At 39.5% G+C, this 12,296-nt stretch overlaps 1 protein-coding gene across 2 annotated transcripts in view; it reads right to left on the reverse strand.

Moving 5' to 3' along the window:
* NLN (neurolysin) overlaps positions 1-12,296 on the reverse strand; it is a 35,048-nt gene that overhangs the window by 9,005 nt on the left and 13,747 nt on the right. For both annotated transcript variants that reach the window (XM_054178810.1, XM_054178809.1), the window contains exons 6-9: positions 10,917-11,077; positions 8,698-8,833; positions 5,540-5,906; positions 4,074-4,275 (exon numbers count right to left, since the gene is read on the reverse strand). In XM_054178810.1, the coding sequence (XP_054034785.1) occupies positions 4,074-4,275; positions 5,540-5,906; positions 8,698-8,833; positions 10,917-11,077 (866 nt within the window). The remainder of the gene's footprint in view (positions 1-4,073; positions 4,276-5,539; positions 5,907-8,697; positions 8,834-10,916; positions 11,078-12,296) is intronic.

The following is a 12,296-nucleotide window of genomic DNA, read 5'->3' on the forward strand; positions in this document are numbered from 1 at the left end:
TATGAATTTTAAAGAAAGGAGGGGAAAAATTCAGTTAAAAGAATTTCAATCTATCAAAAAAACCCCAGACTACTCTGTAAGTATTTGCAGCATTCTCTACCAGTGTGAACCACTGCTTCAGTTTTCTTAATACTATTGATTTCTACCTTTTAGGTTATGACAGCAATACAAATGTTTCCACAGCTGTCTGATGACAATTATGTAACTTATAAATTGTTACAAAATTTTATTCTATTACCACAAAGTAAAAGGGAGGGGGGAAGGGGGAGAGGGGGCAGTGGAACGGCTTCCCTGGTCTCTGACCAAAGGGGTTTTCATGTTGTTTGCTAATTGTAAATACCTGTATAATATTGTAAGTACTGTATATTTTGTATGTATTAATTGCATTCCTTTGTACAGTGTAGTTCTTGCTTATAAATACAGCTTCATTTGCTTCTAACTGAGTTGGTCTGGCAAAGTTAATGCTGGGGAGGGAAACTTCAACCCACCACACTCGTCTAAATACTGATTTTGATGAAAAGCTCTGTACAGTTAAAAATCTTCATTAAAATATATTCCAAGTCCAAATTATTTCTAAAAATAAAGTCATTTTTGAAAGACAGTTGTTCACATGCCAACAGAAAATGTTTCACTCCACGTCTGTCCTGTAATAAATTTACTTCCTCTTGTCAAGTCAATTTCTCAACATGCTAAGACAATGTTTTAAGTACTAAAAGAAAATGAGAAATCTGAATTTGCTGAATACCCTCTCTAAGGGCTGTAGATATTCTTAGGTTCCAGCCTCCATCACAGAACAAACACCCAGAGGAGTACTATAGAGTACTTTCAAACTTACTTTCTTGCAGGGTTACAAAAAAAATGGTTTAACATAGGACATAACATGGAACTGACCACCTGCATATCTTCCTCTGTAATGCCTTCAGAACAGCAGAAAAGGAAAACATTTGCTTTCATTTATACTTGTATGTTGCTTGAATCCATTGTTATAACACACCAGCCCTTCTTACTGTACTTGCTGAACAGCAGCTATGAAGGAAAGCTCTAAAGCATCACAGGGGAAGAAATTACGATAGAAGTGGCTACAGCAAAAGGCAAGTGAGATGCAAGCCTCTAGATATCCTTACACAAGTGCACCACACTAACAAAAATATTAAGACATTTCACACAGAATAACAGAATCACCAAGGTTGGAAGAGACCTCAAAGATCATCGAGTCCAACCTGTCACCACAGACCTCATGACTAGACCATGGCACCAGGTGCCACGTCCAATCCCCTCTCCAACGCCTCCAGGGATGGTGACTCCACCACCTCCCTGGGCAGCACATTCCAATGGCTAATGACTCTCTCAGTGAAGAACTTTCTCCTCACCTTGAGCCTAAACTTCCCCTGGTGCAGCTTGAGACTGTGTCCTCTTGTTCTGGTGCTGGTTGCCCGGGAGAAGAGACCAACCCCCTCCTGGCTACATATGATGTAATGTACTTCAATAGCTCTCTTTCCCTCACCACATAAACAATCCCCCTCCTGCCCTGACATCTCACTTTCCAGCAGATGTCCAGTACATTATTACAAGGAGCAGTCTCTAAAAGGTGACCTTTACTAGCAGCTCACAGATTCCCACCCAGTCCAATTCTCTCATACTCTTTAAATGTCAAATTTTAACATGCTTAAACAGATCATGATATGAAACAAGATGGTGCTTTGCACCATCCATCCCAGAAAACAGGATGTTCCTACATGGGAGTAGCAAGTTTGCACACCTGGAAATAACAATTTACCAAAAAAAATTACCACAGTAATTTATACCTATGCAAACAGGAATCACCTCAAGCAGTGGCAGAGAAAACTGGGAAGCAGGGCTCTCTGATCTATGTGCAATTCCCCAGCAAATGAAGGACTGGATGTTAGGAAGAAATTCTTCACAGAGTGATTGCCTATTGGAATGTGCTGCCTGGGGAGGTGGTGGAGTCACCATCATTGGAGGTGTTTAGGAGGAGATTTGATAGGGTGCTTGGTTGCATGGTTTAGTTGATTAGGTGGTGTTAGATGATGGGCTGGACATGATGATCTTGAAGGTCTCTTCCAATCCAGTCCAGTCCAGGCCGGTCCATTCCATTCCATGCCATTCCACATATGTATTGGAACTGTTGGCTTGCACTGCCCAGAAGGAGCTCTGCAACACCCAGGCTCATCTGGATTGATTACGAAAATGTTGCAGTTAACCTTGTACTGACGCCAAAGGTGTCTCATTTATAAACAAATTATAGGTAGGTTAAAAGGAAGAACAGGTTTTGATTCTTGATATTTGAGCCCAAAAACACCTGTCTTAGAGTGAAGATGATCAAATAATCGATCAAATAGTCCTTGTATTTTAAACTTCAACATTATGCAAATCATTAACATTAAAATCTAATGTGTCATATTTTTCTGATTTTATTAATTGATACTTGATTATAAAGAAGATTAAAACATTGCTACATCAAATCTGGATTTGACCATAATTATGCATATCTTTTTGTGTGAATGAATACTAAGAGTTGTCTCTCCCCAATATGTAAAATTCTCATTAGGCCAATGTGGTAGTTTTAGGCTGTACCTTGAAAATTATTTACATAAGACAGAAACAGTGATAGAATGTGAATAAATTACCATTGGATGTAAAAAGGAAAATAATAAGTTCTACATAATACCATTGGACAGATATCTAACATAAAAGTTACTTTTTTGTACACTAACTTTCTTTTCACTTCCTTTTGCTCTAGCAGATACTAGCTCTGATTTCTGGCTTTGCTGACCTTGGCTGCCTTGCTTTGTTGTGGCTAAGTACTAACAAACCCTACTCTGCTCTGTTTTCTCTCCTTTACTGTGTACAGGGCAGGGGAAGGAAGCAGGGAAGGGGAAGATATTAGTAGCCCCCTGGTTTTGTCTGGTGGGGGCAGTTCTTGTGCTGTTTATAAATCGTAAATATTGTACATTTTCTACACATCCATTGAATTCCGTATTTTAGATTGTAGTTTTACTTGTAAATACTGCTTCATTTGCTTTCCCACTGAGCTGGTCTGGCAATTTTATGTTGGGGGAAATTTTCAACCCACCATAGATCATAAATTTATGATATGGCAGAATCAATTTTCCATGTAAGTAAAAATAAAACAACTTTACTGATGTCTTAATGCAAAGTCTGTAGACTAGCTTCAGTTACTCTGGTTATTGTGAGAACACCGTCAGGCAGGAGAGCAGAAAATACAGTAGCTAAAGCAAGACTTGGTTTATGCCTTAGATATCAGGAGAGAGAGCTCTCAAGAGAGCTAAATACCAAAATATTAGAGGTGATCTGGATTCACAATTCATTTGCACTCCTAGGTACAGCAACTTTTTTTTTTTTCTCTTATAATAGAAGGAAAAAATTTGCTAATCCTACTGGAAATAATAACAAGCCAGCTGTCTGTGAAAGCAACCACCACTCAACACTTTCTTTACCTTACACATGGATCTGTATTTCTCACAGGAACTTGCATGATTCAAATGCAAAAGTATATATTCCTATGAAAATGGTGTCCACAAGCAGGTGGTGTAGTTTTAAAATAAAAATGAATACATAAAACCCCTCACAACCTGCCACTTAGAAGAACAGCCAAAACCTGCATATGTACTTTACTAAAATTAGAAACCACCTCATTAATGTTTATAAATATGTAAAGTGTGAGTGCCATGAGGATGGAGTCAGGCTCTTCTCAGTGATGCCCAACAACAGCACAAGGGGCAATGGGTGCAAGGTGAGGCACAGGAAGTTCCATGCAAACATGAGGAAAAATTTTTTCACTGTGAGGGTGACAGAACACTGGAACAGGCTGCCCGCGGGGGTTATGGAGTCTCCCTCTTCGGAGTTATTCAAAACCCGCCTGGGTGTGTTCCAGTGTGATCTGGTGTATGTGATCCTGCTCCGTCAGGGGGGTTGGACTAGATGATCTTTCAAGGTTTCCTCCAACCCCTAACATTCTGTGAAAACAGACTTAGACCTTGCTTTGAAACAGTTGAGAAAAAAGTCTTATATTGAATTGAAACATCACTAACCTGTGCACATATTTGATGCATTACATGACCAAATTCATGGAAGTATGTCTTTACTTCATCGTGTCGCAGCAATGATGGGTGATCTGATGAAGGTTTTGTGAAGTTGGTTACTAGGGCAGCTACAGACAGCATTCTGCTGCCATCAGAGAGAAGACAGCCAGGCTGGAGACCAAAGCACGCTGCGTGCCCATACTTTCCTTCTCTGTGTAAGAAAATACATCAGACACTGTTCAAAGAATGAGCCTGTTCACCAGAAGAGTGAAGCCTAATCAAGAACAGGGATGATCAGTGAGTGTCTTTTTAAAGCTTTACACAAATAAATTACATCTTTTCCTTACTTCTAAGACTCAGTAAGTGTAAGATCCTGTGAAGAGTACAAGGGTGAAAAAGTACTTAAATGGCATCAGTTTAGGATTCACAGCAGCATGGGAAAAGAGCTTTGGCTAGATGACCTTTAAAGGTCCCTTCCAACCCAAACCATTCTATGATTCTATGATTTATTAGAATCTCATTTTCACTTAAATGCTGAAAGTATATACAATTCATATACCAATTCTATTTTGAACTGCTACTGTAGCTAAAAGGACAAAGTTTTGTCCTCTGAAGCAGTATTTTTTCTTCTATTACAGAAGAGAAAATAATACACTTTAATGCATTTCCCAAATTTTAAAGAAAAATTATTTGGAAACTTTTACTTTAGGGCTCAGCAGTTAACTAGAAGTTTTACTAGCAAAGAGCTTCAGCAATTCACATTATATACAGAAAGGGAGGGAGCAGGCAAAGAGGCCATCTTAAAAAGAACAATTTATGCACCATTGTATGAAGCCTTAAATCAATTTTTATTTTGAAAGAGTATCAACCAATTTATAAATTGCTAAAGAGAATTTTTTTAAAAATCAACAACAAAATAATAACAATGAAAAAGGTCTAAGAAAGAATAAATCCTGTCAAACCAGTCTAGTCTCCTAATCTCTGACAGAAATCAGATGATGCTGTAAACAGCTACCAATGAGAGCTGGAGAGCTACAGTGATCAACCTGGAACCACATACCAAGGTTTGGTCAAGCTTTATTCCTGGCTCTGATCTATTTGGTATTTTCTTTAGCAGTCTGGACAACAGTGTACAAAAAACACATAAAAACTGTAAAAAGGAACTGGAGAAACTAGGAACACTTAGCAGATAGAAATATAATTGACCTGAACAGACTGAAGTAACAGTTCAGTATAAATGAAAAGTAAAACTTAGTGTTAGTTAGGAAGGAGAAAATTTCAAAGGGGGGTGGGGGCTGGGGGGGAAGGATAGTAATGCTTCCTAACCTGAATACAAGCAAGAAACATATTTGTACTGGAAAAAAAAAAGGTGTGAACAATCTGAAAACAGTTCAGAGGACTACTTACTGAACACAGTAATAATCTTGTCAGTAGGGAAAATACATACTTCAAATAACACACTAAGTCATAATTACCTGGGGTAAAGGTCCAAATAGAACTGCCCTAACATTTCTCCTGTTGAATTATCCTTTACTGTATAAAGAGTAACACTGTCATGCCAAACATGAGGATTTTCTACTTGCTCAAATACAAGTCCCAGGAGCTTCTGGTATATATTCAGTAAGCCTTCTGTAACAGCTTGAATTGGGAAGTACTCCTTCAGCTTTTCTTGATCTATGGAGTACTTCAGCTCTTCTGTTTTGTTCATGTAATAATGAAGATCCCATGCATTGATTCTTCCATCATAATCAACGTTTCTTTCTTTACATTCCTTTTTCTTCAAATCCAGAATGAATGCTCTTTCTTCCTCAACCAATGGTTTTAGCTTCTTACTCAAATCATCTGAAACAGAGATTGCCTGGGAATCAGCTTCTATGTTCCCTACTATGTGTATTCCTATAAAAGCATAGAATTGTTTAGGTTGGAAAAAGAACTTTATATGATCGTTGAGTCCAACCATTATCTACTTCTACCAAGTCTGGTGGTAATTCAAACACCTTCAGGTATAGTAGCTGTAGAGAAGGTCTCCACTCTCTCAAGCTGCACCAGGGGAAGTTTAGGCTCGAGGCAAAGGCAAAGAGAAAGTTCTTCACTGAGTCATTAGCCATTGGAATGGGCTCCCCGGGGAGGTGGTGGAGTCACCATCCCCCGAGGTCTTCAAGAGGAGATTGGACGTGGCACTTGGTGCCATGGTCTAGTCATGAAGTCTGTGATGACAGGTTGGACTCGATGATCCTTGAGGTCTCTTCCAACCTTGGCGATACTGTGATACTGTGTGTGATACTCAGCCTCCTCTCCAGATCCTGCAAAACTACTGAAAACTATTACTCCTTCTACCTAGAGTCCTATAAAAGAACAAGAGATCAAAGAGTTCTTGCCTGTACAATGGCTGGCTCTAGACTACCAATGCCATTGGATATTAATCTCTGTGACCTCATTTTTTTCCAATAAGAAATGATCATAGCACTATGAATCCAATATATTGAAAACAAAATATATAAAGCTTACTGAAACTCCAGTAAAGAATACACTGTACAACTGTAAATATTTCTGTACTACCAGACACTTTTTTGCTTCCTTAACAATTCAGGTTAATGGGTGTTCCGTTATTATTACAGGTACCTAAAATTTAGGAATTGCCACTCCTGTTGCTAAGTAGGCTGTAAGGCACTGTACATGACAATACTGTTTGCCATTCATTTTATGCTAAATTCAGAGTATGTCATAGGACAGAATGCTCTTCTTCCCAAGCCTAAAACTGGCTTACAAACATTGATTTGAAATATTAATATATATGAACAAAGCAGTGCAAATCATACAGGCACGCTTGCAGCTAAGGATGTATAAAGAGCTAAACTAAAGCTAACAATTAATTTGATGCACATTCTTCCTTGCCATGAAACACAGTGTTTATGAAAAGTTTATGATTGCATACTGCAAAAAGTTAGTCACAACAAAAATTACTAAAAATGTGTGTCAGCTTCAAAACTAAAAGGCAACCCAGTATTCACAGTATCACCAAGGTTGGAAGAGACCACAAAGATTATCGAGTCCAACCTGTCACCACAGACCGCATGACTAGACCATGGCACCAAGTGCCATGTCCAATCCCCTCCTGAACCCCTCCAGGGACGGTGACTCCACCACCTCCCTGGGCAGCACAACGGTGAATGACTCTCTCAGTGAAGAACTTTCTCCTCACCTGAAGCCTAAACTTCCCCTGGTGCAGCTTGAGACTGCGTCCTCTTGTTCTGGTGCTGGTTGCTAGAGAGAAGAGACCAACCCCTTCCTGGCTACAACCACCCTTCAGGTAGTTGTAGAGAGCAGTGAGGTCACCCTGAGCCTCCTCTTCTCCAGGCTAAACAATCCCAGCTCCCTCAGCCCCTCCTCATAGGGCTTGTGCTCAAGGCCTCTCACCAGCCTTGTTGCCCTTCTCTGGACACGTTCAAGTGTTTCAATGCCTTTTTAAACTGAGGGGCCCAGAACTGGACACAGGACTCAAGGTGTGGCCTAACCAGTGTGGAGTACAGGGGCACAGTGACTTCCCTGCTCTTGCTGGCCACACTGTATTACATAAGCCGATTACATAAGCCCATTTAGAATGAAGTATAATGAAGAATCCAAGCTACTGAAATTACACTTAAAAAATAAAAATCAAGTAACTCTAACATTTAATTATAAATCAAAATTAACTGTAATTTCATTGAGAGGTATACAAATAATTGGTACTGCCAAAGATGGAGCTGAGCTCACACCATTATAGGATTAAAATAACAGAATTATTGATGAAGTATGAGGTGCAATTGAATGGCTTTATTGATGTATAAACAGCAAAATTCACTACCACTAAACAGACTTCATTGTTGTACTACCTTATTTTAGGGAGTTTATTTATATGATACATCAATACGCAATCCTAAGTACTGTTTAGGACACCTTAATAAAGAATGCATACTCCTTTGTGGAACTAGTAATTCCAGAAAGATGTTAACTCCATGCAAAAGCATAAACCTACTGAGATCAACAGGATAACTACAAATTTGTAGAATGTTTCAAGTTTTCATGCTATCTGTGTTTTGAGATCTAACTCCATGATAGGGGCTTTTGAAATCCAGATTTAATCTACCATTCCAGATTTGATTTTTTTATTCAGCCCATGGAAGTTGCATCATCACATGCTGTTATCTTTCATTATACTCAAGGCAGTTGTACCAAAGAAAGACACTAAGGCTACAGACATACAAAAAATTGTAGCTAAGGGAATGAATGGCTGCAACTGTGACACAGCCTCTTGAATAGATAAAACTGCTTAGGCTGCATATGTTATTCTTGTTCTAAATCAGGGTAACTGCATTTCAGGACAGAGAAAGACAAATGCTTGCCTAGATTGGTTGTCACAAAGAGGTTATTTTCAGGTTTTTGTCTTGTGTTTCCCCATTCTGGAGCAATTGCATTTGCACTACTATGCTCTAAATAAAAATCTAACATATGCCAGAACAGAGGCTACAGAGAGTTCTTATTCTATCTAAGCATGACAGACACTGTGACCTAGTTACAAAATTAAATTTAAATCGGCTGAGGAGTCATGTTGCCACATTGAATAAAAAAGTATTGTCTATAAATAAAAACAAACCTAAGAAGGCTGTTACGTTATCTGTGCTCTTTGCAGTGTTTACCTCCAGGACAAAGTTGGCATGTGTATTATAACCAAGAAGTTCTGCTACTTTTGCCCTTAGTGGAAGCAACTGTTGAAGAATTTTTGTGTTCTCCTGAAAAACAAAAGGAGGAAAATTTTTAAAAGTAAAAGCAAAAAACACTCATTATTGAAACAATTATCTGAATATCTATAATCATAAGAAACAGCAATCACTTAGAATTAAGCACTTTAGGATATAAATATAGAACAATGTAGGTTTAATTTGATTCTTGAAATGTTTGTCACAGCATCTGATTGCAGATAGTTAGTTTTCTACTCATTACTCTCCTTACTACAATTTATCTGAAGAACCTCAACTCTCCCTTTGTAAGAGAGGTGCTCCAGTCCCCTGATGACTTCTGTAGCTCTTCTCTGGACCTGCTGTTGAGGGCTGGACACAGTCAGTACTCCTGGTGAAGTCTCACCACAGCAGAGTGGCAGAATCACCTCTCTATATCCGCTGGCCACGCTTCTTCAGATGCAGCCCAGAACATGATTAGCCTTCTCAGCTGCAAGCGCATATTGTTGGCTCATGTCCAACTTCTTGTCCAACAGTACCCCCAAGTCCTTTTCCAGAAGGCTGGTTTCTCTTTATCACATCATCCTCCAGCTTCTATTGATAAAGAGGATTGTCCCAACGCAGGTGCAGGACCTTGCACTCAGCCTTGGTAAACCCCATAAGGTTCACCTGGGCCCACTTCTCCAGCTTGTCCAGTTCCCTCTGGATGAAATCTTATCCCTCTGGCACACTGACTGTGCCTCTCAGCTTGGAGGTATAGCATTTCCTTTTAGGATAGTAACAAATTTTAGACTGCTGCAAAGGGTGTATTTCCTTTATTGTCATTTAAATGTGAGAGATAACAGAGAAAAGGCTAACAGTGGGCTTAATGGCTTGTTAGTAGTAACAAAACACTGCAAAGCTATTGGGCCAACACTCAAAGCTTTTTTGCAAATTCCCCTCTTTTGCCACTGACAGTAGCAGTCAGAGAAAGTGATCTGAAACACAAAACCCCATGACCCTGACCTGGTGGAGGATCCTTGAGAACTTGAAAAAGCAAATGTGTTGACCTCCAGCTCTGGAAAAGTGAGATTTCTCAAGGAAAAACTTTCAAGCACTAGAGTCAAAGATTGTCCTGCTGCATTAAGCACAAAGGCCTTCAAGTGTGCTGACCCACAGCGTTCAGTTCTTAGTGCCACTGGCACCATGATTTTGTATTCTTTGCATTTTCTGGCACTTCAAATATAGAAGCTCAACTCTGTCATTGTCCTCTAGTGAATGGTTGGTACAATGGTGTGAATGACACTTCTATCCTTTCTATCCTTTTAATTATTTTTGTACCTGTCTAGGTGCCTACTCTCATCAGTAAATAGCATGTTATTTATGACATTATTTCATCTTCCTGTAAAGCATATTTCCATCCCTTTTTCAGATAATTATTTTGCAAAAATGAGGGGGGGTTTAACATCTAACCAAAATTCTCATCAATATGTAATGTGTTACTTTCACATTTAATCACCTGGATTTCATAATTAAAACATGAGTTTCAGTAACTCTCTCCTTACGAAGAATCCCAAAGCACAACAGAAACTACCGATGGCCTTCTCTAGGAGGCTCTCTACAACTACCTGAAGGGAGGTTGTAGCCAGGCAGATGTTGGTCTCTTCTCCCAGGCAGTCAGTACCAGAACAAGAGGACACAGTCTCAGGCTGCACCAGGGGAGGTTTAGGCTGGATGTTAGGAAGAAGTTCTATACAGAGAGAGTGATTGCCCATTGGAATGGGCTGCCTGGGGAGGTGGTGGAGTCACCATCATTGGTTTAGGTGTTCAGGAGGAGACTTGATGGGGTGCTTGGTGCCATGGTTGTTTAGGTGGGTTGGATTGGTTGATGGGTTGGACGTGATGATCTTGAAGGTCTCTTACAACCTGGTCTCTTCTGTTCTATTCTATTCTATTCTGCCAGTAAGCACCTACAGTAATTCACTGTAGGTGAATTTGGCAAAAGATCAAAATCCCACTCCTATTTACAGTGCCAGTGAAATATTAAAATACATATACACACAGAGATCATCAACTTCTAAGGTCTTTAGACATCAGAACACACTGGAGCAAGGAACTGTCAAAGACCACCCTGTAGAACAGTCAATATATGACATACCTCTTTGCATCTTGAATTAAAGGCAGATTCCATTTCTCTCCTGGTTTCTGAAATGCAGCACTTCTTCATGACAGGAAAATAGTGGGGATACTTTAAAGTAATTTTATATTTGCCTTCCTCAGTCTTCTCTAAACTCTTAATAAAGTCATCAGGAAGGCCTTCTATAGAACACAATTTAATAAACAATGTTTACCAGAATTACCTATTCCCATCTTCTCTATGACCGAGACTCTTACAGTTGTTTGGCTGCAGTCTAATTTGACATCAAAATCTTCATGGAAATATAAACCTTCTTTTTACAATTAGTTGCAAAAACATTTTAAAATCACAACCAAGCAAAATGAAAGCTGGAAACACTAACGAGCAAAAGAGAAATATATATAAGCCCATCAGATTGTAGTAGTTTGAGCCTTAACTGGGACTTAAGAGCTCAGATGGGGGCAAAGCTGAGAATCCATCCCCCGCTCTCCCTTCCTCCCTCCCAACAGAGGGGAAAAAAAGAAAGGGAAGGAGCAAATTCACCAAGAAATAGTTTGGAGTCAGCTTGGAAGTAGAGAGGTAAAGAGTTTTTCTTTAAACAATATATATATACACACATATATAAAAATATATCTATCCATATATATGTATATAACAATAACAGGTAAGGTTCACAAGAGCAAGGAACAAGGATGGATGAGAGGGGGGAAAAAAAAAACCACAAGAATACAAAACCAGTCTCTCTGAAGAGGTGTGGAGGCAGCAGGAAGAAGGATCAGGCCCGACCACATGCCAGAGAAGCAGGACGGCAGCTGCAGTAGCCCTCTTCCAGGAAGGCAGGAGTCAAAAAGAGAGCCAATGGCTGCAATGTCCTCCCTTTTATACCCTATCTGGGCAGGGAGAGGGGAGTGGAACAGACTCAGTTTCCCAGGGGGAAAACGCCCTGCAGGGAGGGCAAAGCACTTGCAAGCCCTTCCCCGCCTTGTTTTCAGGATGGCTGTTAACCCATCACACAGATAAAACCTGAATATTACGTTTAAAAATACCTGGTGTTATTAAAGCACATTTTACGCCATGCCTTTTGGCTAATGATTCCCCAAGTTCTCTGTCACATGAAATCTCTAGATCAGTTTAAATGGTTGAAGTAGCTAAAATATATTGCAGAGTGGAAAAGTTCCTCCAGTAACTGCAAGGAATATAATACACAGAGGATTGTCTGACAGTAGACAAAAAAGAAAAAAAAGAAAAAAGATTAAAATCATGGAAAAAAAGTGGGACTTCTATGCTAATGTGTTGATGCAAAGCAAACACTCCAGGAAGCCAAATACATGAAGAGATAAAACACACCTGTGAAAGGTAATTCTAAACTGACCTTGAGGAAGGATTGAAGAAGAAATAGAG

This window comes from Dryobates pubescens, chromosome Z, assembly GCF_014839835.1.
Source record: "Dryobates pubescens isolate bDryPub1 chromosome Z, bDryPub1.pri, whole genome shotgun sequence".
Classification (NCBI taxonomy): Eukaryota; Metazoa; Chordata; class Aves; order Piciformes; family Picidae; genus Dryobates; species Dryobates pubescens.